Raw genomic sequence first — 21,082 nt, 5'->3', positions numbered from 1 at the left:
AAAGAGCCAAAGTTGCCTACCCCTGGTATAGGTAGGGTCTCCTGCTTCAGCAGAATGGGTTGGGCTAGATGACCTACCAGATCCCTTCCAACTCTGCTCTTCTGTGCATTTCTCTTCTTCCTCTTTGTCTCTCTATGCTCCTTTCTTAGCCAATCAAAACAGCCAGTGCGGAGAGGGCACTCCTGCTTGCCTGTCGCGGAACAAACTCGCCGCGGAACTTGGAGTCCGCGGGAGAGGGAGGAAGGGGGACCGTTTTAGTGACGGACCGCGGAGCTGCGGGGGAACGCATTAGGGTGACCTCTTCGGATTCGTGATTTCAGCCCCCCCCCCGTCGCCGTGGTTACCGCCTGGAGGGTCTGGGGCGTCGCTGAGGATCATGAATGCGGCCTTGGGGAAAGTAGGTATCTTGGGGAGGGGGCGCCCGCGTCCCGAACCCCCATCCTCCTCTGCCTGGTTCAGCCGGCTGTCCTTGAAGTGGGTGGGATCCCAGCTCCCATCATGCCCAGCCGAGCCATCTGGGGGTCCTTAAGGTGGGAGAGCGTGAGCGGATGGAAAAGGGAGGGTGGGGGGACCCAGCAAGTGCTTGGGGAATTGGGGGATTACCTGTCTGCAGGTAATTTGGTTTATCCAAACTCTTATTTTCCCCCCATAATAGGGATGTAAATATATTTCTCTGCTTTTGCACTTTCTACTTGTATTTATTTGGGATTCAGTAAACTTTACTCGTTTCTTTCTTTGACGTTGTATCCCGCCTTTCTTATTGTTTATAAATATGCCCCCCAAGAATAGCAATTTTCTTCCTAAAAATGCCCCGTTCCCCTGGAAGATAAGTTCCAGTTGGTTATTTATACATTTCTAGGTCTTTATTTTATTTATTTTATTTATTTAGATTTATATACCGCCCTTTCCCGAAGGACTCAGGGTGGTTTACAGGGCATTTAAAAGAGAGTCAATGCAAACGTTAAAACAAATTAAAAAAGATTAAATAAAACCCTGAGAACAGTAAAAACCCGATTAAAATTAAAATTAAAAAATTCTCAGCCTGGGCCAGAGAGCTCGAAGAGCCAGGTCTTCAGGTCCCGGCGGAATGAACGGAGGGTGGGGGCAGTCCTAAGCTCCACAGGCAGCTGGTTCCACAGGGCAGGCGCACCCACTGAGAAGGCCCTACCCCTGGGTGTTGTCCGCCGGCAATCTTTAACCGGCGGCACCCTGAGGAGACCCTCCCTGTGGGAGCGCACTGGACGAAGGGAGCTTGATGCTGGCAGCAGGTGATCCCTCAGATATCCCGGACCCTCGCCATTTAGGGCTTTATAGGTCATCACCAGCACCTTGAATCTCACCTGGGCAACTGGAAGCCAATGCAGCTCGCTGGTGAACCACCTGTTCGGTTCCGCCGCCCAGCAGTGGGGGGTAGCATAACGGAAGACCAGCCGCAGGAGATAGTGGTCGGACCATGACAGGGGAACAATGACCGGTGAACCCCCTCCTAGATCATCCAACCACTGTCCAGACAGGAACACCAGGTCGAGAGTGTGACCCCCCGCATGAGTCGGGCCCTGAATTACTTGGGTCAGGCCCATGGCTGTCATGGAAGCCATGAACTCCCGAGCAAGCTCAGACGACCCTCCCAGTGAAGGCAGGTTGAAGTCACCCAGTACCATAAGCCTGGGGAACTCCACCGCCAACCCTGAGAGGGTGTCAAGCAGCTCGGGCAGGGCTGTTGCCACACAGCTGGGCGCCAGGTATGTGAGCAACAAGCCCATCTGAACCCGAGGGCCACATCTCAGGAGGAGGGTCTCACTCCCGCCAGTCTGGACAATGGTGGTCTCCCGCGGCCATAAAGTCTCCCTGATAACCACTGCCACCCCTCCACTCCTGCCCTGAGCCCGCGGCCGGTGTAGCACATGGAAACCTGGGGGACATAGTTCAGTCAGAGGGACCCTTCCCTCCGAGCCCACCCAAGTTTCCGTAATGCATGCCAGATCCACGCATTCCTCCTCGATCAAGTCACGAACGAGGGGAGCCTTGTTAACAATGGATCTGGCATTAAAATAAACCAGCCTAAGCTCAGGGACCTGATCACCCTCACCCCCGGGCAACAGGGTGCTAACCGGAGGGTCGGAGCGCGCCACCGCTCAAAGACAGCGGGGGCGCGATCCCAGATGTTGATATGGCCCTCTTCCCCCCCCGCTTTTTAAAAAAATATAAATTAGTGTCAGGACACTTGGGAATTAATCCTTGACTTAGACCACAATTGAGCCCCAAAAGAATGACGTAGGCAGCATGCAGCTAGTCCTCAAATTACGACCACAGTTGAGCCCAGTTGTTGCTAAGTGAAACAATTGTTAAGTGAGTTTGCCCCATTTTACGACCTTTCTTGCCACAGTTCTTAAGTGAATCGCTGCAGTTAAGCTAGTAACACAGTTGTAAAATAAATCTAGCTTCCTCATTGATTTTGCTTGTCAGAAGGTCTCAAAAGGTATCCTGGGGCACAGCAGGGGTCATAAATGTCAGTTGCCCGGCCTCTGAATTTTGATCACGTCAGCACAGGGTTGAGGCAACGATTGTGAGTGTTGAAAACCGTCATAAGTCACTTTTTTCAGTGCCGTTGTAACTTTGAACTGTTGTAAGCTGAGATCTTATTGAACTAAGGCAAGCGGTAGGCAACCTTAGCTCTTTTATGACTTCAACTCCCAGAATTCCTGAGCCAGCGTGAAAACTTTGGCCCCTTCATGACTTAGAGACTCCCAGAATTCCTGAGCCAGCATGGGGGAACTATGGCCCCTTCACGACTCGCGGACTTCAACTCCCAGAATTCCTGAGCCAGCATGGGGGAACTATGGCCCCTTCATGACTTGTGGACTTCAACTCCCAGAATTCCTGAGCCAGCATGGGGGAACTATGGCCCCTTCATGACTCGCGGACTTCAACTCCCAGAACTCCTGAGCCAGCATGGGGGAACTATAGCCCCTTCATGACTTGTGGACTTCAACTCCCAGAATTCCTGAGCCCGCATGGGGGAAGCTATGGCCCCTTCATGACTCGCGGACTTCAACTCCCAGAATTCCTGAGCCAGCATGGGGAAACTATGGCCCCTTCATGACTCGACTTCAACTCCCAGAATTCCTGAGCCAGCATGGGGGAACTATGGCCCCTTCATGACTCGTGGACTTCAACTCCCAGAATTCCTGAGCCAGCATGGGGGAACTATGGCCCCTTCACGACTCGCGGACTTCAACTCCCAGAATTCCTGAGCCAGCATGGGGGAACTATGGCCCCTTCATGACTTGTGGACTTCAACTCCCAGAATTCCTGAGCCAGCATGGGGGAACTATGGCCCCTTCACGACTCGCGGACTTCAACTCCCAGAATTCCTGAGCCAGCATGGGGGAACTATGGCCCCTTCACGACTCGCGGACTTCAACTCCCAGAATTCCTGAGCCAGCATGGGGGAACTATAGCCCCTTCATGACTTGTGGACTTCAACTCCCAGAATTCCTGAGCCAGCATGGGGGAAGCTATGGCCCCTTCATGACTCGTGGACTTCAACTCCCAGAATTCCTGAGCCAGCATGGGGGAACTATGGCCCCTTCACGACTCGCGGACTTCAACTCCCAGAATTCCTGAGCCAGCATGGGGGAACTATGGCCCCTTCACGACTCGCGGACTTCAACTCCCAGAATTCCTGAGCCAGCATGGGGGAACTATAGCCCCTTCATGACTTGTGGACTTCAACTCCCAGAATTCCTGAGCCCGCATGGGGGAAGCTATGGCTCCTTCATGACTCGCGGACTTCAACTCCCAGAATTCCTGAGCCAGCATGGGGAAACTATGGCCCCTTCATGACTTGTGGACTTCAACTCCCAGAATTCCTGAGCCAGCATGGGGGAAACTTTGGCCCCTTCATGACTTGCGGACTTCAACTCCCAGAATACCTGAGTTAGCATGGGGGAACTATGGCCCCTTCATGACTTCTGGACTTCAACTCCCAGAATTCCTGAGCCAGTATGGGGAAACTATGGCCCCTTCATGACTCGACTTCAACTCCCAGAATTCCTGAGCCAGCATGGGGGAACTATGGCCCCTTCATGACTTGTGGATTTCAAGTCTCAGGAATTCTGGGAGTTGAAGTCCACGAGTCATAAAAAAGAGCCAAGGTTGCCTACCCCTGAACTAAGGAAATGTGTATCATAAATTTTAGGTCAAGAGTGCAACATCAAGGATGAATTTAGACTTCGGGGTTCCCCTAAATATTGGACTGTTGAAATAGTTGTCCGGAAGTGAGAGATACGAAGCAGAAAGAGAAATGTAGGACATCGGCCGTCTTACGGTTTCTTGCAAAGAGTTTTACGGGTTTACACAGTCAGTTTTGGAAAGTCACTAAGGGGTAACCTTCTCCTTTGAAAAGGGCTTGATAAGTTATTTCTTATTGACTCAGCCTTCCATCCTTCCGAGGTAGGTAAAATGAGGACCCAGATTGTTGGGGGCAATTAAGCTGACTTTGTAATAATGTCGCTTGGGGGGGGGGGGGCGAAAGCCCTAATAATAAGCAGGCATATACATAGAATGAAGGCTATTGCTAAGCACATTTGATTTGTGATTCTTAGATTGTAAGCCGCCCTGAGTCTTCGGAGAAGGGCGAGATATAAATGGGATTAAAATAAAAAAATAAAAAAAATTTCCGGAACTGACGATTTAGCTTTCTTCCTGCAGGTTTTGTCCCTAGGAAAGGAATCTGTTTTAAAACAAGGATCTGTTTTTTTCAGGTAAGGTACCCAGTGCTCTGCACATTACAGAGAATCCCTAACAACCATTTGTTTAACAACCGTTTGAAGCTATAGCCGCCTGGGAAGAAGTGGCCTATGACTGCTTCTCACGCTTACGATCATCTCGGCATCTCCATGATCACTTCATTAAGATTTCAGAGCTTAGTAATCAGCATCCATGATGCTTGGAACATCCCAGAGTCGTGTGATCACCATTTTCAATCTTCCCAGATTTGCTTCTAACAAGGACCCTCCACGAGGGAAGTGGATTTGTTTAGCAAAGGCTGATCCGCTGAGCATCTGCTTAACGATGGCAAAAGTCATAAAAAATTGGGCACAACTCAATAGAAGACTGCCTTGCTAAACAACGGGAATTCTGGCCCCAGTTAACGGACAACAATCTGTATCTTGTTTTGGGTCTTATCTTTATCTTTATCTTTATTAGACTTATATACCGCCCTTCTCCCGTAGGACTCAGGGCGGTTCACAAGGTTTTTAAAATAACAATAGAACAATTACAAAAATTAAGAACAGTTAAAATGATTACATTTAAACCTTGAATAAATATAAAACCCCAATTAAAATCCAATTAAAACCCCAATTAATACTCTCAGTCCAGGCCAGAAAGCTCAAAGAGCCAAGTCTTCAGGTCCCGGCGGAATGAGCGAAGGTCATTTACCTTATAACTTCATTCCATACCTTAATATTATTATTTTGAAATAACATACAGTTCATGTTTGTCATATTAACAACAAAGAATTTTATCTTCTTGATCTTAAAACCCATTTTATCCATCAATTTTGATGGAAGACATCACTAAAAAAAGGCAGGAAGAATTTCGACGCTTAGACCCTTATTCTAAACATTGTAAAATGGAGGGAAACGGTGTAAAAAGACACATTTGGGTAGGAGAAATAAATTAATGCAGGATTGTTCTCTTCGGCTATATGACCATGCACTCTTCCTAGAGATTTGCAAACTGCCCATCGGGATGGGAGCTTTGCGTTCTAATTACATTTTCATTAGAGAACCTCGAGGAGGCCGTGAAAAGTTATTGTCCTGTGGAAGTACTTCCCAAGTTTAATAATGATTGTATCTCCCTGTTTTGCTTGTTTTTAGCCTTTCATTAAAATCATCCGGAAGGAATCCAATCTGTTCTGTAGGTAAGACGATATTGTTGTGTTTTTTTTTAAAAAAAAAACAATTTGTCATAACCTGGGAAAGAGAACCAACTTTGGGGCTGTGGAGTGATATGATGAGTTTGCTGCCCAGAGTTGTTTCTTATGAGATGGGCAGCAAATTTATTTATTTATTTATTTATTTATTTATTTATTTATTTATTTATTTATTTATTTGATTTTTATATACCGCCCTATTCCCGAAGGACTCAGGGCGGTTCACAGGGCGAATTAAAACAATACAAAATAAAGAAAGCTAAAATAGAATTAAGTTAATACTAGCCCACAATTAAAACAAAAGTTAAAATTTAAATTTAAAATTAATTTAAAACCCCTCAGTCCAGGCCAGAAAGGTCAAACAACCAGGTTTTTAGGTCCCGGCGAAACGAGTGAAGGTCGGGGGCAGTCCGAAGCTCCACCGGCAGTTCGTTCCATAGGGCGGGCGCACCCACAGAGAACGCCCTCCCCCTGGGAATCACCCGCCGGCATTCCCTGACCGGCGGAACCCTAAGGAGGCCCTCCCTGTGGGCGCGCACAGGACGATGGGAAGCTGATGCTGGTAGCAGGTGCTCCCTAAGGTAATCCGGACCCATGCCATTTAGGGCTTTATAGGTCATCACCAGCACCTTGAATCTCACCCGGAGGGCAACCGGAAGCCAATGCAGCTCACGGAGAAGAGGTGTTACACAGGAGTATCGGGAAACTCCCATTACTACTCGCGCGGCTGCATTCTGCACCAGCTAAAGAAATGAGAGGATATTATATTCTCCCCTTTTCTGGCAAAAACAGTTGGCCAGTCATTTTCCCACTATAAAAATTTCAGATGGATCAGACTTCTCTGGTCTGTTCCCTTTCACATGCTGGATTACAACCTCTGTATTTCCCACCTACATAATTGTTCCAACATATATGGGGGATACTGTTACATACATACATACATGCATACAATCAAGCAGAGTAGAGCTGAAAGGGACCTTGGAGGTCTTCTAGTCCAACCCCCTGCTCAAGTGGGAGACCCTGTACCAGAGGTCACCAGCCTTTCTTGGTTGGCGGACCGGAGGGAAAGGGGGGGAAGCATTTAATGCATGTGCGCACGCGCACAGGGCCGCAAGCATGCACATGACGCAAACGGGACGGGGCTAGCGCTTGCGTGATACTCGCTAGCCCTGCCCCGTTCTTGCGCACAGCGCCCTGTTCCTGAGCCCTGAGGCGTGGTGTCGGCCCATTTTTGTGCGCCGCAGCATGGCGGCATCCCGTTTTCACGACCCATGGCGCAACAGTGTCCCATTTTTGCACCCTGTGGCGCGGCAGTGGCCTATTTCTGCGCCCCGGGGCATGGTGGCCCGTTTTTGCAACCTGAGGCGTGGCGGTGGCCCATTTTTGCACCCTGAGGCGTGGCGGTGGCCCGTTTTGTGCCCCAAGGCATGACGGGGGCCCGTTTTTACACCCCAAGGGACGGCAGCAGCCCATTTTTGTGCCCCGAGGCGTGGTGGTGGGCCGTTTCTGCACCCCAAGGCATAGCGGCGGTGGCCCATTTTTGCACTGTGCAATGTGGCATCCTGTTTTCACGCCCCCACGGCCGTGGCACTAGAGCGAGTGGGGGGTTATGCACACACATATGCACAAACTGGCCAGCCTGTCCCACGGCCTGGTGGCCAGCAGCTCACAGCCCTCTACCGGGCCGCGGCCCACTTGTTGGGGACCCCTGCCCTGTACCATTTCAGACAAGTAACTGAATTATTTACATTTGATCTCTAATTTCCAATTGATCTCATGCAGGCCCGACAGGGACAGCCAAAGGGCTGGATGTGGCCCGGTCAGGTTATCTGTGTGTGTAAAATGCTGAGATCTGCTCTAGATCTTTAAAATTTCTGTATTTTTTGTTTCCTCTTTCAAAGGCATCCTACAGCAGAATTTTCAACGACACTACAGATCTCAGCCCACCCACGGCATTGGCCGCTACAGACACCTCCTTCCCCCAGAGGTGAGCATTACAAATCTCAAATTTTGCTGTTTCTGTCATTTCTTAAAGACAAGATTCCTAGAGGGACATGACTATCGGCTGAGCCTGCAAGGGTAGGCAACCTTGGCTCTTTTATGACTCGTGGACCTCAACTCCCAGAATTCCTGAGCCAGCCTTGCTGAGGGGAAAGGGAGAGGTTTCCAAGCTGAGCCATGCTAGCTCAGGAATTCTGGGAGTTGAAGTCCACGAGTCATGAAGGAGCCAAGGTTTCCCCCATGCTGGCTCAGGAATTCTGGGAGTTGAACTCTGCAAGTCATGAAGGGGCCATAGTTCCCCCATGCTGGCTCAGGAATTCTGGGAGTTGAAGTCCACAAGTCATGAAGGAGACATATTTCCCTCATGCTGGATCAGGAATTCTGGGAGTTGAAGTCCATGAGTCATGAAGGGGCCACAGTTCCCCCATGCTGGCTGAGAGATTCTGAGAGTTGAAGTCCACGAGTCATGAGGGGGCAAAGGTTTTCCCCATGCTGGCTCAGGAATTCTGGGAGTTGAAGTCCACGAGTCATGAAGGGGCCAAGGTTGCCTACCCCTGGCCTGAGGGCTCTCCGGATTAGAAGGAGGCTATTGATTGCTCAGCAAGCCATTAAAAAGTAGATCACAACTGAACATGGAGGCACACAGGTAGTCCTTGACTTATGACAGCAATTGACCTCCAAAATTTCTGTTGCTAAGCAAGACAAGTTGTTAAGTGAGTTTTGTGCCTTTTTACAACCTTTCTTGCTACGGCTGTTAAGTGAATCTGGCTTCCCCCATTGACTTTGCTTGTCAGGAGGTTGCAAAAGGAGATCGCACGATCCCAGGACACTGCAACCGTCATAAATACGAGTCAGTTGCCGAGCATTTTGATCATGTGAGGATTCTGCAATGGTCATAAGTGCGGGAAACGGTCCTAAGTCATCGTTTTCAGAGACGTTGTAACTTTGAAGAGTCGCGAAATGGACTACTCGTTAAGTCTACCTGTATAAATGTTAACAAACCCTGCTGCCTTTTCCCCAGGATCCTAAAAAAAGGAAGAATCATGTCGAAATGAAGGAAATTGACCCTGGCACAGAACACGAATACGGGACCCTGAACATCGTGATGACGGGCTACGACGTCTGTCTGGTTGAGCACTATGCTTGCTATGTGCATCGGCTTTGCAACAAGTTGTCTATCAGTGTGGTCGAAACGTAAGAGGCTCCGGATGTGAAAAACTGTGCTGCCCACTCACTCACTCACTCACTCGCACACACATAACTGTGGTTTAGTGCAGAGGCCCCCAACCTTTGGGGGCACCAGGGACCACTGGTTCCGTGGAGAGAGGTTTTTCCACGGATCGGAGGGTGCGTGATTTTGGGTGCTGCCTGCATCTCGCGGATGGGGCTTTGCTTGTTTGTGGGGACTGGTTACTGGCATTCTAGTCCACGGCCCGGGGGTCGGGGACCCCTAGTTTAGTGAGTTTATTAATGTCCCCCAGCCATTCCCTTTACCAATACTAAGAACTGTCCCCGTAAGGTCAGCCACGAGCAAGCCAAGATTAATCCACAAACGAATTGGTCAATAGCCCATAAACCAGCGAAGGCTTGCTCAAACAAATAACAAACTTCAATCCACCAGGCAAGAATGCAAAACACACACACACACTTTTTCACATTTACGTGATTTCCCCCGAGGTCACGTGATCCAAAGTCAGAGGCTTGACAACTGGATCACATTTAGGATGGACGCAGCGTCCCCAGGGTGTGGGTGTGTGTGTGTGTCTCGTGATCCCCCTTTTGTGACCTTCTGACAAGCAAAGTCAATCGGGGGAGCCAGATTTACTTAACAACTTAAAACAACTGCAGGGATTCGTTTAACAGCGGTGGACGAGAAAGGTCGCAAAATGGGACAAAACTCGCCGAACAGCTGACTCGGCAGAAAATTGGGGCGCGGTTTCGGTCGTAAGCCAAGGACCCCCTGTACGTTGGAACTCCTGTTCTAGGAAAGTAGGAGACGAACCTAAGAAATAAACGGGCTAAAATGCCACTGGTGTATATGACTGTCACTTAGCAAGGGAAATTTTGATGACAGTGGTCGTAAGTTGAGGACTACCTGTAATTCCCTCCCTCCCCCCTGTGTCTCCCTCTGCTTCTCCCCAGCTATGCCATGCCCACGAAGACTATGGAGCTGGTGTTGGCCGGGGAACACGACAACAAACTGCGCGTGGACGCCGTCCTTACAAGCCACCAGCGTGTCGTCCAGGTAAGTTGCCTTCCTGATTTTGTTTTCCAAACTACGGTCGGTCCTCAAGTTAACGCCCCAGATTTATGCCGCTAAGCGAGATAGTTGTTAAGTGAGTCTGGCTTGTTAGGGGGTCGCGTGACCCCGGGATGCTGCAACCGTCATAAATACGAGCCAGTTGCCCAGCATCTGAATTTTGATCGACTGACCGTGGGGATGCTGCAGTGGTTAAAAAAAATGGTCAAAAGTTTCTGTTTTCAGCCTTGCTGTAAATTCGAATGGCCACTAAATGAAGTGTTGTAAGTCGAGGACTTCCTGTAGTATAATGGCGGTCAACGGTCCTCCAGCTTCTTCCTTGAAACCTCCTGAATGACCGCAAAGCGAGATCGTTGAATGTTCCTTGAAAAGCTCAGCTTGTCCTCCAAAACCACGGACATCCCCCTCCCTCAGTTAGAGCCACAGCTGGTCCTCGCTTAATGACTGGTTGATTACCGATCATTCAAAATGTTGGCCGATGCCCCCCCACAAAAGCTACTTGTGACCCAATTGTCCCAAAGGTGCTTTTTTTCAGGAGGGAATTGGATTTTTCTTGTTTTTCTTTGAAGATGTTTCGCTTCTCATTCCAGAAGCTTCTTCAGCTCTGACTGGATGGTGAAGGATGGAAGGATTTATACTCCTCACAGACAGCTGGTCATTTGTATCCTTTTAGAGAGTCGTTGAGGCCACTTGGAGGTTTGTCTGTGTGCTCAGGGTCACCTGAGTGGTGCAAATGGGTGATCTATCTACCTCCAGTCTACAACACAATCCTTTCCGCAATTCCAAGAAGGCTCCACACCCATTTGCACCACTCAGGTGGCCCTGAGGACACAGACAAACCTCCAGGTGGCCTCAATGACTCTAAAAGAAGGCAAATGACCAGCTCTTTGCAAGGAATATATATATAAATGACACCATCCATCTCCATTCTACAACACAATCCTTTCAACAATTCCAAAAAGGATCCACACCCTTTTGCACTACTCGGGTGGCCTTGAGGACACAGATAAATCTCCAAGTGGCCTCAACGACTCTCTAAAAGGATGCAAATGACCAGCTCTCTACAAGGAGCATAAATCCTGCCACTCCCCACCATCCAGTCGGAGCTGAAGAAGCTTCTTAGATGAGAAGCAAAACGTCTTCAAAGAAAAGGCTCCACACCCGTGTGCAGCACTCAGGTGACCCTGAGGACACAGACAAACCTCCAGGTGGCCTCAACAACTCTCTAAAAGAAGGCAAATGACCAGCTGTCTGCAAGGAATATAAATATAAACGACACCATCCATCTCCAGACAGTCCTTTCTGCAGTTCCAAGAAGGCTCCACACCCATTTCCACCACCCAGGCGACTCTGAGGACACAGATAAACCTCCAAGTGGCCTCAACGACTCTCTAAAAGGATGCAAATGACCTGCAAGGAGCATAAATCCTGCCACTCCCCACCATCCAGTCAGAGCTGAGGAAGCTTCTTGGATGAGAAGCGAAACGTCTTCAAAGAAAAGGCTCCACACCCGTCTGCACCACTCAGGTGACCCTGAGGACACAGACAAACCTCCAGGTGGCCTCAACGAGACTCTAAAAGGATGCAAATGACCAGTTTTTCTGCAAGGAGTATAGGTGCATTTTGGGGAGGCAACTGGACTTTCTGGTTTTTTTTCTTTGACGACGTTTCGCTTCTCATCCAGGAAGCTGATTTTTGAACTGGTTATCTTCTGAAACAAAAAAGTGTGGGAAGTCTCCTGTAAATTAGCTGGCATTGAAAAGCAAAAACAGACAAATCAATCGGTCGCAATAATATGTCCAACGCTGCAAATTGGTTTTCTCTTTTCCCCTGGAAACACGATTCTTCTCCGTTCCTCCAGATTAAACAGTTGGCTGCCACGTTTAGTCCTATTTTCTTGGAAATTATTCAGAATAACCTGCCCGAAGGAGTCCATCTCTTAGTGAAAGAGGTACGTGGATGCTTACGGAAACATTTAAAATTGAGAATGAAATAATTGAAAACATCAATAAATTTAACCTCAAACACTTTGAAACACGGAGGAGGAGGAAGAGAAGGAGGAAGAGGAGGAGAATTGTAGGGTCCTTGGTGCTCTCTGAGCTTGGTGGTATTGTTGCAGACGTTTCATGACCCAACTAGGGAACATCATCAGTGCTAGAAGGAAGGAAGGAAGGAAGGATTGATTGATTGATTGATTGATTGATTGATTGATTGATTGTGGGGGTCCTTAGTGCTCTCTGAGCGTGGCGGTTTTCTTGCAGATGTTTCATGACTCAACTAGGGAACATCCTCAGTGCTAGAAGGGAGGAGGAAGAGGAAGATTGGTGATAGAGGACATCTGTAGGGTCCTTGGTGCTCTCTGAGCTGGGTGGTTTTCTTGCAGACGTTTCATGGCCCAACTAGATAACATCATCAACACTAGGAGGAAGTGAGGTTTATTGGAGAGGAGGGGGGAAGAGGGGGTGCTGTGGGGTCCTTGGTGTTTCTGAATTTGGTGCTTTTCTTGCAGACGTTTCATAACCCAGCTAGGTAACATCATCAGTGCTAGGAGGGAGGGAGGAAGGAAGGAAGGGAAGGAAGGATTGATTGTGGGGGTCCTTGGTACTCTCTGAGCTGGGTGGTTTTCTTGCAGACGTTTCATGACCCAACTAGGTAACATCATCAGTGCTAGAAGGGAGGGGGGGTTTGTGGAGAGGAGGAGGAGGAGGAGACACAGTGGGGTCCTTAGAGCCGGGTTGTTTTCTTGCAGACATTTCATTATCTGACTAGGCTTCATCATCACTGCTTGAAAAGCTCGATATAAAACTGGCTGTATAAAGAGACATCAATTTCCCAAGCAACCCTAGAATTCTCTGGGCCACCACGTTCCGATCCACCCTGGCATAAGCCAAGTCAAAAGCTAGATTTGTAAGAGTGTTCAATTTTTTTTAGCCAAGTTTAATGCACAAATCCAGCCTCAGTATCTTGATAAATTTTATATGGCTTAGATCAGGAGTTCCCCCACTACCGGGCCGTGGCCTATTCAGAATTGGATCACGCAAGTGGCTGGCCGGAGTGTGTGTGCGTGCGTGCGCAGCTCAACTCGCCTGAGTGGCAGGCTGGCAGGCACTCGTGTGTGCACCGACCCGTTTTTGCAAGTTGAGCCGTGCGCCTATGCGCCACTCGTGCAGGGGCTGCACACGTCCATGCACCTCCGTTTGAGCCGGCCCGTCGCTTGCGTTGCCCAATTTCCCCCTCTTCCCCTCAGCCAGCCCGTAAAGGTTAGGGGACCGCTGGTTCAGGTGATCTAAACCTTGGCAGGTACAAAGACTTTGCAACTTTCTTAAGCCACCCTAATAGTGCCAAAGAATGGAGGCCTTTGAACTGTGGTGCTGGAGAAGACTCCTGCGAGTCCCTTGGACTGCGAGGCGATCAAACCGGTCAGTCCTAGAGGAGACCAACCCTGACTGCTCTTTAGAAGGCCAGATCCTGAAGCTGAAACTCAAATACTTTGGCCACCTAATGAGAAGGAAGGACTCACTGGAGAAGAGCCTCATGCTGGGAAAGATTGAGGGCAAGAGAGGAAGGGGACGACAGAGAAGGAGGTGGCTGGATGGAGTCACTGAAGCAGGAGGCGTGAGCTTAAATGGACTCCAGAAGATGGTAGAGGACAGGAAGGCCTGGAGCAGAGGTCTTCAAACTCGGCCCTTTTATGACTCATGGACTTCAACTCCCAGAATTTCTCAGCCAGGCATGCTGGCTGAGGAATTCTGGGAGTTGAAGTCCATGAGTCATAAAAGGGCCGAGTTTGAAGACCCCTGGCCTGGAGGAACGTTGTCCATGGGGTCGCAATGGGTCATACACGACTTCGCAGCTAACAACAATGGTGCATTATCTGAGATCCTAATGTTTGGTTTGTTTCTTCCTTTCAGCACACGGAGGAAGACTTCAGGATTCGATTGAAGATTCGCCCCGAGCTGGATGAGCTTCGGGCCAAACTGCAGTGAGGCGGCCCAACAGCCGATCATGTTTTTCATCCGTCGAAGCCATCCTTCCGGAGTTCCTCAGACAGCAGGGGTGGACTTCAGCTCCCAGAATTCCCCAGCCAGCACGGGTGGACTTCAAGTCCCAAAATTCCCCAGCCAGCCAATTCTGGGAGTTGGGAGTCCGCCCATCTTCAAATTGCCACGGCTGAGAAACAGCCATGCAACATAGCTTCTGTGTAAGTGGGAACATTAAACAGGTTGTGCAGCGGAAGTCAAATGAACTCGTTCTTGAACTCGCGATCTTCAAACCGACTCTAATCTTTACACTTAGGCCGGAAACCCAGGTGACACCGCGAGGCGTTCAAAAGGCACCTGGAATGATAAGCGTTAATTAGCGCCAGGGTGGCGCAGTGGTTGTAACGCAGTATTGCAGGCTAATTCTGCCGACTGCCAGTAGTTCTGTCGTCGTAGGTTGTCTAGGCCGACTCAGCCGTCCCGTTTTTCCGAGGTCGGTAAAATGAGGAGCCAGCTTGTTGGGGGCAAGAGGCTGACTCTTAGAGAGAGGGCTGTAAAGCAAAGTTCCCCAACGTTTCCGGCTTTGTGGACCGATGGGGGGGGCAGGAGGAGAGGGTATGTTTGCGTGCAAGCAGCCGGCAAGCCTGTGCGTTGGCGCGCACAGCTCCATTTCTGTGCAATCCTGAAGCAAGATGGTGATCTGCAAAATTCTCTTGCCCAGCCAGTAACCGCTGGACTTCAACTGCCAGGATTCCTGGGCCAGCCATGTTGGCCCAGGAATTTTGGGAGTTGAAGTCCCCTGGTTGTAAAGGGGTGATAGTTGCCCCTCCCCTGTCTTTTGTTCTACAAAAGGTCCAGATCCTTACTGGGTAAGCCCACCTCAGAGGTTCCGCGAAGTGAAGCGCTTAGTCTGAATTTACAAGAGGCACCGCTGGCTTCTTACTTGCCAGATGCTTCCCCAAAGCCTCTTTACAACTGGGAAAAAGTATGTGTCGAGGTTTTGCCTCTATTTTGACGAGAAAAAAAAAGACAAAAATAACGCAGGAATGACAGAAACTGCAGGGTGGGAGGTTGAGAAAAAGCATAAACATGCTTGGCTCTCTCAATAGTAGTAACTGTGAGAGGGATCTCGGAGTCTTAGTAGACAATCACTTCAATATGAGCCAGCCTTGTGCTGCAGCTGCCAAAAAAGCCAACACAGTGCTAGGCTGCATTAACAGAGGGATAGAATCAAGATCACATGAAGGGTTAATACCACTTTACAAGGCCTTGGTAAGGCCACACCTGGAATACAGCGTCCAGTTTTGGTCACCACGATGTAAAAAAGATGTTGAGACTCTAGAAAGAGTGCAGAGGAGAGCAACAAAGATGATCAGGGGACTGGCTGCTGGAATTGGGGATGTCCAGTTTAATGAAGAGAAGGACGAGGGGTGTCATGATAGCAGCCTTCCAATATCTCAGGGGCTGCCCCAAAGAAGAGTTGGGGGGTCCGCCTACTCTCCAAAGTACCAGAAGGCAGGACAAGAAGCAACGGATGGAAACTCATCGAGAGAAGCAACCTGGAAATAAGGAGAAACTTCCTGACAGTTAAAACAATTAACCAGGGGAACAACCGGCCTCCAGAAGTTGTGAAGGCTCCAACACGAGGTTTTTAAGAAGAGACTGGACAGCCATTTGTCTGAATTGGTATAGGGTTTCCTGCCTGAGCAGGGGGGTTGGACTAGATGACCTCCAAGGTCGCCTCCAAATCTATTATTCTGTTAAATTCCTGTGGCCGCCCCCCCAAAAAAGTGGAAAAGATCAATGCTTGGCCCTTGTTTTTTTCACCCCAAGAAGCAGCACCACCTTAATACAAAACAGCAGTGAGTTCTGGACTTCAAAATTCCAGTAACACAGCTTTTCAGCAGTTTTTCCCTTTTACTATATAGTATTTCTCAAACTTGGTAACTTCTAAGATGTACGTATGGGCTTCAGCTCCCCGAATTGCCCAGCCAGTCAACTTCCAGAACTCTGGAAGTTGACGTCCCACACATCTTAAAAAGTTGCCACATTTGAGGAACACTGCTCTTCCTGTGAACTTGTATCGCCAACATTTTAATAGCAGCGAGCTTTATGATGTAAAACTTCCAAGGCTGAAAAAGGCACGTTGAGAACTAGCCGATTGGTCTGCCTGCAGAGAGGCGAAGGAGAAAATTTTCAAGGCAATCCTAATCCTTATAGGAGCCTTGGTGGAGCAGTGGGCTAATGCCTCCTTGAGTAACACCAGCTGCCTGCAATTAGTGCAGGTTCGAGTCCCACCAGGCTCAAGGTTGACTCAGCCTTCCATCCTTCCCAGGTAGGTAAAATGAGGACCCAGATTGTTGGGGGCAATTAAGCTGACTTTGTAATAATGCCACTTGGGGTGTGTGTGAAAGCCCTAATAAGCAGGCATATACATAGAATGAAGGCTATTGCTAAGCACCTTGATTTGTGCTTAAGAGTGTAAGCAGCTCTGAGTCTTCGGAGAAGGGCAGGATATACCGGTAAATGGGATTAAAATAATAATAATAATAATAATCTGGCTTCCTTCCACCAGATGCGGCTTTATTTATTTCTCAAGTTTATATGCCCTTCCCCGCCCCCCCCCCAATCTCACCATCAGGGAACTCTGAACTAAAATTTGCAGGTCGAGTTTGCACATCAGCCTCGGCTCCTGTAGCTGTTGCTGAACTGATAAGTGACACAGTGCACTCACCGGGCTAAATAACTATGGTTGGTTTGATTTGGGACTTAGCACGTTGTGTGAATCCAGCCGCACATGGAGTGCACACATTCTGCTCAACCATACTGTAGCCAGGAATAAATAGAACACCAGAAACCAAACGAAGTCATGACTATTTGGCTTAACATACTGTGTTAAATGAACTCTCAACTAGCCTAAGCCACCTTCCTTCCTCCTCCCTACTTTTTTTCCCCTTCCTTCCATCCATTTTTCCTCCGTTCCTTCGTCTCATTCTCCTTCCTTCCCTCCCTCCCATTCTCACTTCCCTTCCTCCCATTCTCCTTCCTGTTAGGCATATGGTGATAGCCTATCTAGTTGGGTTGGAAATATATAAATCATGATGTTGTAACTTTAAGGTGCTAATTGGCCAATGGGTGTGTAGGTTTTTGGATGGCCACAAGAGGGAGCTAGGAACGTAGCTTCTCTCTCTCTGCTCTCACTGTTTTTCACTGTTAGTTACTCTGATACTGCTATTGTTGGTTTACTACTGTGTTAAACCTAAACAACTGTGTTTTTGACCTCTGGACCGGTAAGAAGACTGCATTTGGATTACTACTTGGACTGTTACTATTGTGTATGACCTCGACTGTTTACTTTTGACCATGCTTTGTTTTTTCAGCCACAAAGTAAAATATTTTTCTGTTTATCACAACTCAATGTCTCTTGTGGTTACTGTGTGACTCTTACTGCTCTCAGTACCCTTCATTGTCTGTGCAACTTCTTGTCAGCTCAAGGAGACCTCTGCACAATTACTGACACTTCCCTCCCATTCTCCTTCCTTCCTTCCTTCCTTCCTTCCTTCCTTCCTTCCTTCCTTCCTTCCTTCCTTCCTTCCTTCCTTCCTTCCTTCCTCCCTCGTATCCCACCATAATTATTAAGAAATCGTACTCTTCTGGAGGGTAACAGACTGGAAAAAAACATTCCCTTCGTGCTGGTTTTTCTCAATCTGGACAATTTCTGAGAGATCCTTGGTGCCCTCTGAGCTGGGTTGTTTCCTTGCACACGTTTCACTACCCAAGTAGGTAACGCCATCAGTCACCTAGTTCTGGTAATGCAATGTCTGCAAGAAAACAGCCATCCGAGAGCAACCAAGACCACTCATTTCAACCCTGAGCTATAAATATTTTCCTTTACTGGGCAATTTCTAGATCAACTCCCAAAATTCTCAGCGATGAAATCCTAGGAACTGCCCAGATTGGGAAAACACTGCCAATACCTCAAATGATAAACGATGAAGTCGGGGGGAGGGAGGAGGAGGAGAAAGAGTACTCCATTTATTCTGGCAGGAAACTTCACATTTTTCCTATTGAAAGCAATAATAAATAAATAAAAGAATTCCGTGCCGTTTTTGTATTAACAAGTCTGGCAGCTTAGACAACTATGCCTACAAAAAAATATGAGCTCTTTAAATATTAACAGGAAACTAAAAATTGGGAAAAACTAATTAGGACATTGATTGTCTATCTATAAAGACTGAATATTAAAATCAGGATATGTACAAGCCAGGGGTAGGACACCTTGGCTCTTTTATGACTCGTGGACTTCAACTCCCAGAATTCCTGAGCCAGCATGGGGGAAATTATGGCCCCTTCATGACTCACGGACTTCAAATCCCAGAATTCCTGAGCCAGCATGAGGTAATTATGGCCCCTTCATGACTTGTGGACGTCAACTCCCAGAATTCCTGAGCCAGCATGAGGGAACTATGGCCCCTTCATGACTCACAGACCTCCAACTCCCAGAATTCCTGAGCTAGCATGGGAGAACTATGGCCCCTTTATGACTTGTGGACTTCAACTCCCAGAATTCCTGAGCCAGCATGGGGAAAAATATGGCCCCTTAATGACTCGTGGACTTCAACTCCCAGAATTCCTGAGCCAGCATGAGGGAACTATGGCCCCTTCATGACTCGCAGACCTCCAACTCCCAGAATTCCTGAGCTAGCATGGGAGAACTATGGCCCCTTTATGACTCGTGGACTTCAACTCCCAGAATTCCTGAGGCAGCATGGGGAAAAAAAAGGCCCCTTCATGACTTGCGGACTTCAACTCCCAGAATTCCTGAACCAGCATGGTTCAGCTTGGAAACCTCTCCCTTTCCCCTCAGCATGGCTGGCTCAGGAATTCTGGGAGTTGAAGTCCGCAAATCATAAAAGAGCCAAGGTTGCCTACCCCTGGTATAAGCTAAAAATTATTGATAAATGTAAGAATGACATTTTTATTTAATTGATATAATAAGAATTGTAACAGGAGACAGTAAATAGTAAGGGGAAAAGAGAGGAAATATTTAATGTAGTAGTTTGAGACTTGTACGAAAGATACTTGTAGGTCATTGAATTATCGATTAACTCAGCCGCCACGTTGCTTTTTTAAATACTTCAATGTAAAACTAGAAAATCAATAAAACATTGAAAAAGAAAAAAGAAAAAAAAAGAGCTCTTTCCAAATTTCCAAATCCGCGACGGCTTCGTCCAGCGCCAGCCCTGCCAGGCCCGGGTGGTTTTGCAGCCTTGGGAGTCTAGCAGGACTTCCCTTCGGTCAGCTGGCGGCCTGGTGCAACTCCTGCCTCTTCCTCAACTCTTCCGCCCGCTGCTTCTGATGTTCCGCCATGCAGGTCCGGAAACGCTGCACCGGCTCCTGGCACTTGCGCCAGTCCTGGTGTTCCGCCATGCACTCCATCACGGAGTAGTGGAAAGCGGCGCAACCGGTGCGCTGGATCATTTGGTCCAAAGGGTCTGCCTCTTCCTCCTCCTCCTCCTCCTCCTCCCTTGCTTTCGTCTTCTGGTTCCAGCTGTGGCCGGACATCCCGGCAGATCTGGGGAAAGGAGACCACCCACCACCACCCATTGCTTTAAAAAAAAAATCCTTGTTGTAGCTACACGAGGGTGAAGCTACTCAAACCAAGCGAGGTTATAACCCCCTGACCCAGCCGTTCTTCCACTTTTTAAAGTTAACTTTTAATTCAATTACAGGAAGTCCTCGTTCATCCAGTGACCGTTCAAAGTTACAACGGCAGTAGAAAGAGAATAGCAATAGTACTTAGACTTATACAGGCAGTCCTCGGCTTACAACAATTTACCAGCTGAGGACTTCAACTCCCAGAATTCCTGAGCCAGCAACTATGGTCCCTTTATCAGCTGTGGACTACAAGGCCCAGAATTCCTGAGCCAGCAACTATGGCCCCTTTATCGGCTGTGGACTGTGACTCCCAGAATTCCTGAGCTATGGCCCCATTGCGACCTGTGAACTACAACTCCCAGAATTCCCAAACCAGCAACTATGGCCCCTTTAACAGCTGTGGACTACAAGGCCCAGAATTCCTGAGCCAGCAACTATGGCCCCTTTATCAGCTGTGGCCTGCGACTCCCAGAATTCCTGAGCTATGGCCCCATTGCAACCTGTGGACTACAACTCCCAGAATTCCCGAACCAGCAACTATGGCCCCTTTAACAGCTGTGGACTACAAGGCCCAGAATTCCTGAGCCAGCAACTATGGTCCCTTTATCAGCTGTGGCCTGCGACTCCCAGAATTCCTGAGCTATGGCCCCATTGCGAGCTGTGGACTACAACTCCCAGAATTCCCGAACCAGCAACTATGGCCCCTTTAACAGCTGTGGACTACAAGGCCCAGAAATCCTGAGCCAGCAACTATGGCCCCTTTATCGGCTGTGGACTGCGACTCCCAGAATTCCTGAGCTATGGCCCCATTGCGACCTGTGGACTACAACTCCCAGAATTCCTGAACCAGCAACCATATCCCCTTTATCAGCTGTGCACAACAACTCCCAGAATCCCTGAGCCAGCATCTATGCCCCCCTTGGCGACCTGTGTACTACAACTCCCAGAATCCCTCAGCCGGCACGGCTTCCCACAAGCAAAGTCAATGGAGGAAGCAAGGAATGCTGGGAGTTGAAGTCCACCGGTCCCAAAGGGGCCCGAGTTGCCCGTTTCTGCCTTAGATCCCCAAACTACTCAATTTTTACCTCTTCGGCAAAGAAAACGTCGAGAAGGAAGCCTACCTCGCAGGATAGGAGCGACCACCACCAGCCGTGCCAAGTAGGCCACGCCGGGTCGTTTCCCCCCGCCCTAAACACCCCCGTAGCCCCGCCCACCTCCGCGAGCGCCTCCAACCGCCGCCTC

General features: G+C 48.8%; 2 protein-coding genes across 6 annotated transcripts; one reads left to right on the top strand and one right to left on the bottom strand.

Moving 5' to 3' along the window:
• Positions 1 to 205: 205 nt before the first annotated feature.
• On the top strand, positions 206 to 14,438 carry MRPL48 (mitochondrial ribosomal protein L48). 3 transcript variants are annotated; one of them, XM_083362187.1, is made up of 8 exons: positions 206 to 397; positions 4,714 to 4,766; positions 5,886 to 5,929; positions 7,843 to 7,928; positions 8,964 to 9,136; positions 10,085 to 10,187; positions 12,064 to 12,153; positions 14,114 to 14,438. In XM_083362187.1, the coding sequence occupies exons 1-8, from the start codon at positions 377 to 379 to the stop codon at positions 14,186 to 14,188; spliced, it is 645 nt and encodes a 214-aa protein (XP_083218313.1). In that variant the 5' UTR covers positions 206 to 376; the 3' UTR covers positions 14,189 to 14,438. The 3 variants fall into 3 exon arrangements, with proteins under 3 accessions (XP_083218313.1, XP_083218315.1, XP_083218314.1); XM_083362189.1 differs by lacking the exon at positions 12,064 to 12,153; XM_083362188.1 differs by lacking the exon at positions 4,714 to 4,766 and having other exon boundaries at positions 249 to 397.
• A 4,765-nt stretch (positions 14,439 to 19,203) lies between these two features.
• On the bottom strand, positions 19,204 to 21,074 carry COA4 (cytochrome c oxidase assembly factor 4 homolog). 3 transcript variants are annotated; one of them, XM_083361574.1, is made up of 2 exons: positions 21,055 to 21,074; positions 19,204 to 19,757 (listed from the first exon to the last, which is right to left on the bottom strand). In XM_083361574.1, exon 2 carries the CDS (start codon positions 19,745 to 19,747, stop codon positions 19,481 to 19,483), a length of 267 nt encoding a protein of 88 aa, XP_083217700.1. In that variant the 5' UTR covers positions 19,748 to 19,757; positions 21,055 to 21,074; the 3' UTR covers positions 19,204 to 19,480. The 3 variants fall into 3 exon arrangements, with proteins under 3 accessions (XP_083217700.1, XP_083217699.1, XP_083217698.1); XM_083361573.1 differs by lacking the exon at positions 21,055 to 21,074 and adding an exon at positions 20,962 to 21,050; XM_083361572.1 differs by lacking the exon at positions 21,055 to 21,074 and adding an exon at positions 20,926 to 21,040.
• Between the last annotated feature and the right edge of the window lie 8 nt (positions 21,075 to 21,082).

This window comes from Vipera ursinii, assembly GCF_947247035.1.
Source record: "Vipera ursinii genome assembly, chromosome: 4".
NCBI lineage: Eukaryota > Metazoa > Chordata > Lepidosauria > Squamata > Viperidae > Vipera > Vipera ursinii.
Note: the sequence above shows the minus strand (reverse complement) of the source record. Positions and strands in the feature narration are given on the sequence as shown.

Excerpts from the sequence above, each read along its gene's own strand:
- MRPL48 (XM_083362187.1), top strand. The coding sequence starts at position 377 with ATGAATGCGGCCTTGGGGAAA. Across the intron at positions 398-4,713 it reads TGAATGCGGCCTTGGGGAAA|GTTTTGTCCCTAGGAAAGGA; the intron begins GTAGGTATCTTG and ends TTCTTCCTGCAG. Across the intron at positions 7,929-8,963 it reads GACACCTCCTTCCCCCAGAG|GATCCTAAAAAAAGGAAGAA; the intron begins GTGAGCATTACA and ends CCTTTTCCCCAG.
- COA4 (XM_083361574.1), bottom strand. The coding sequence starts at position 19,747 with ATGTCCGGCCACAGCTGGAACCAGAAGACGAAAGCAAGGGAGGAGGAG.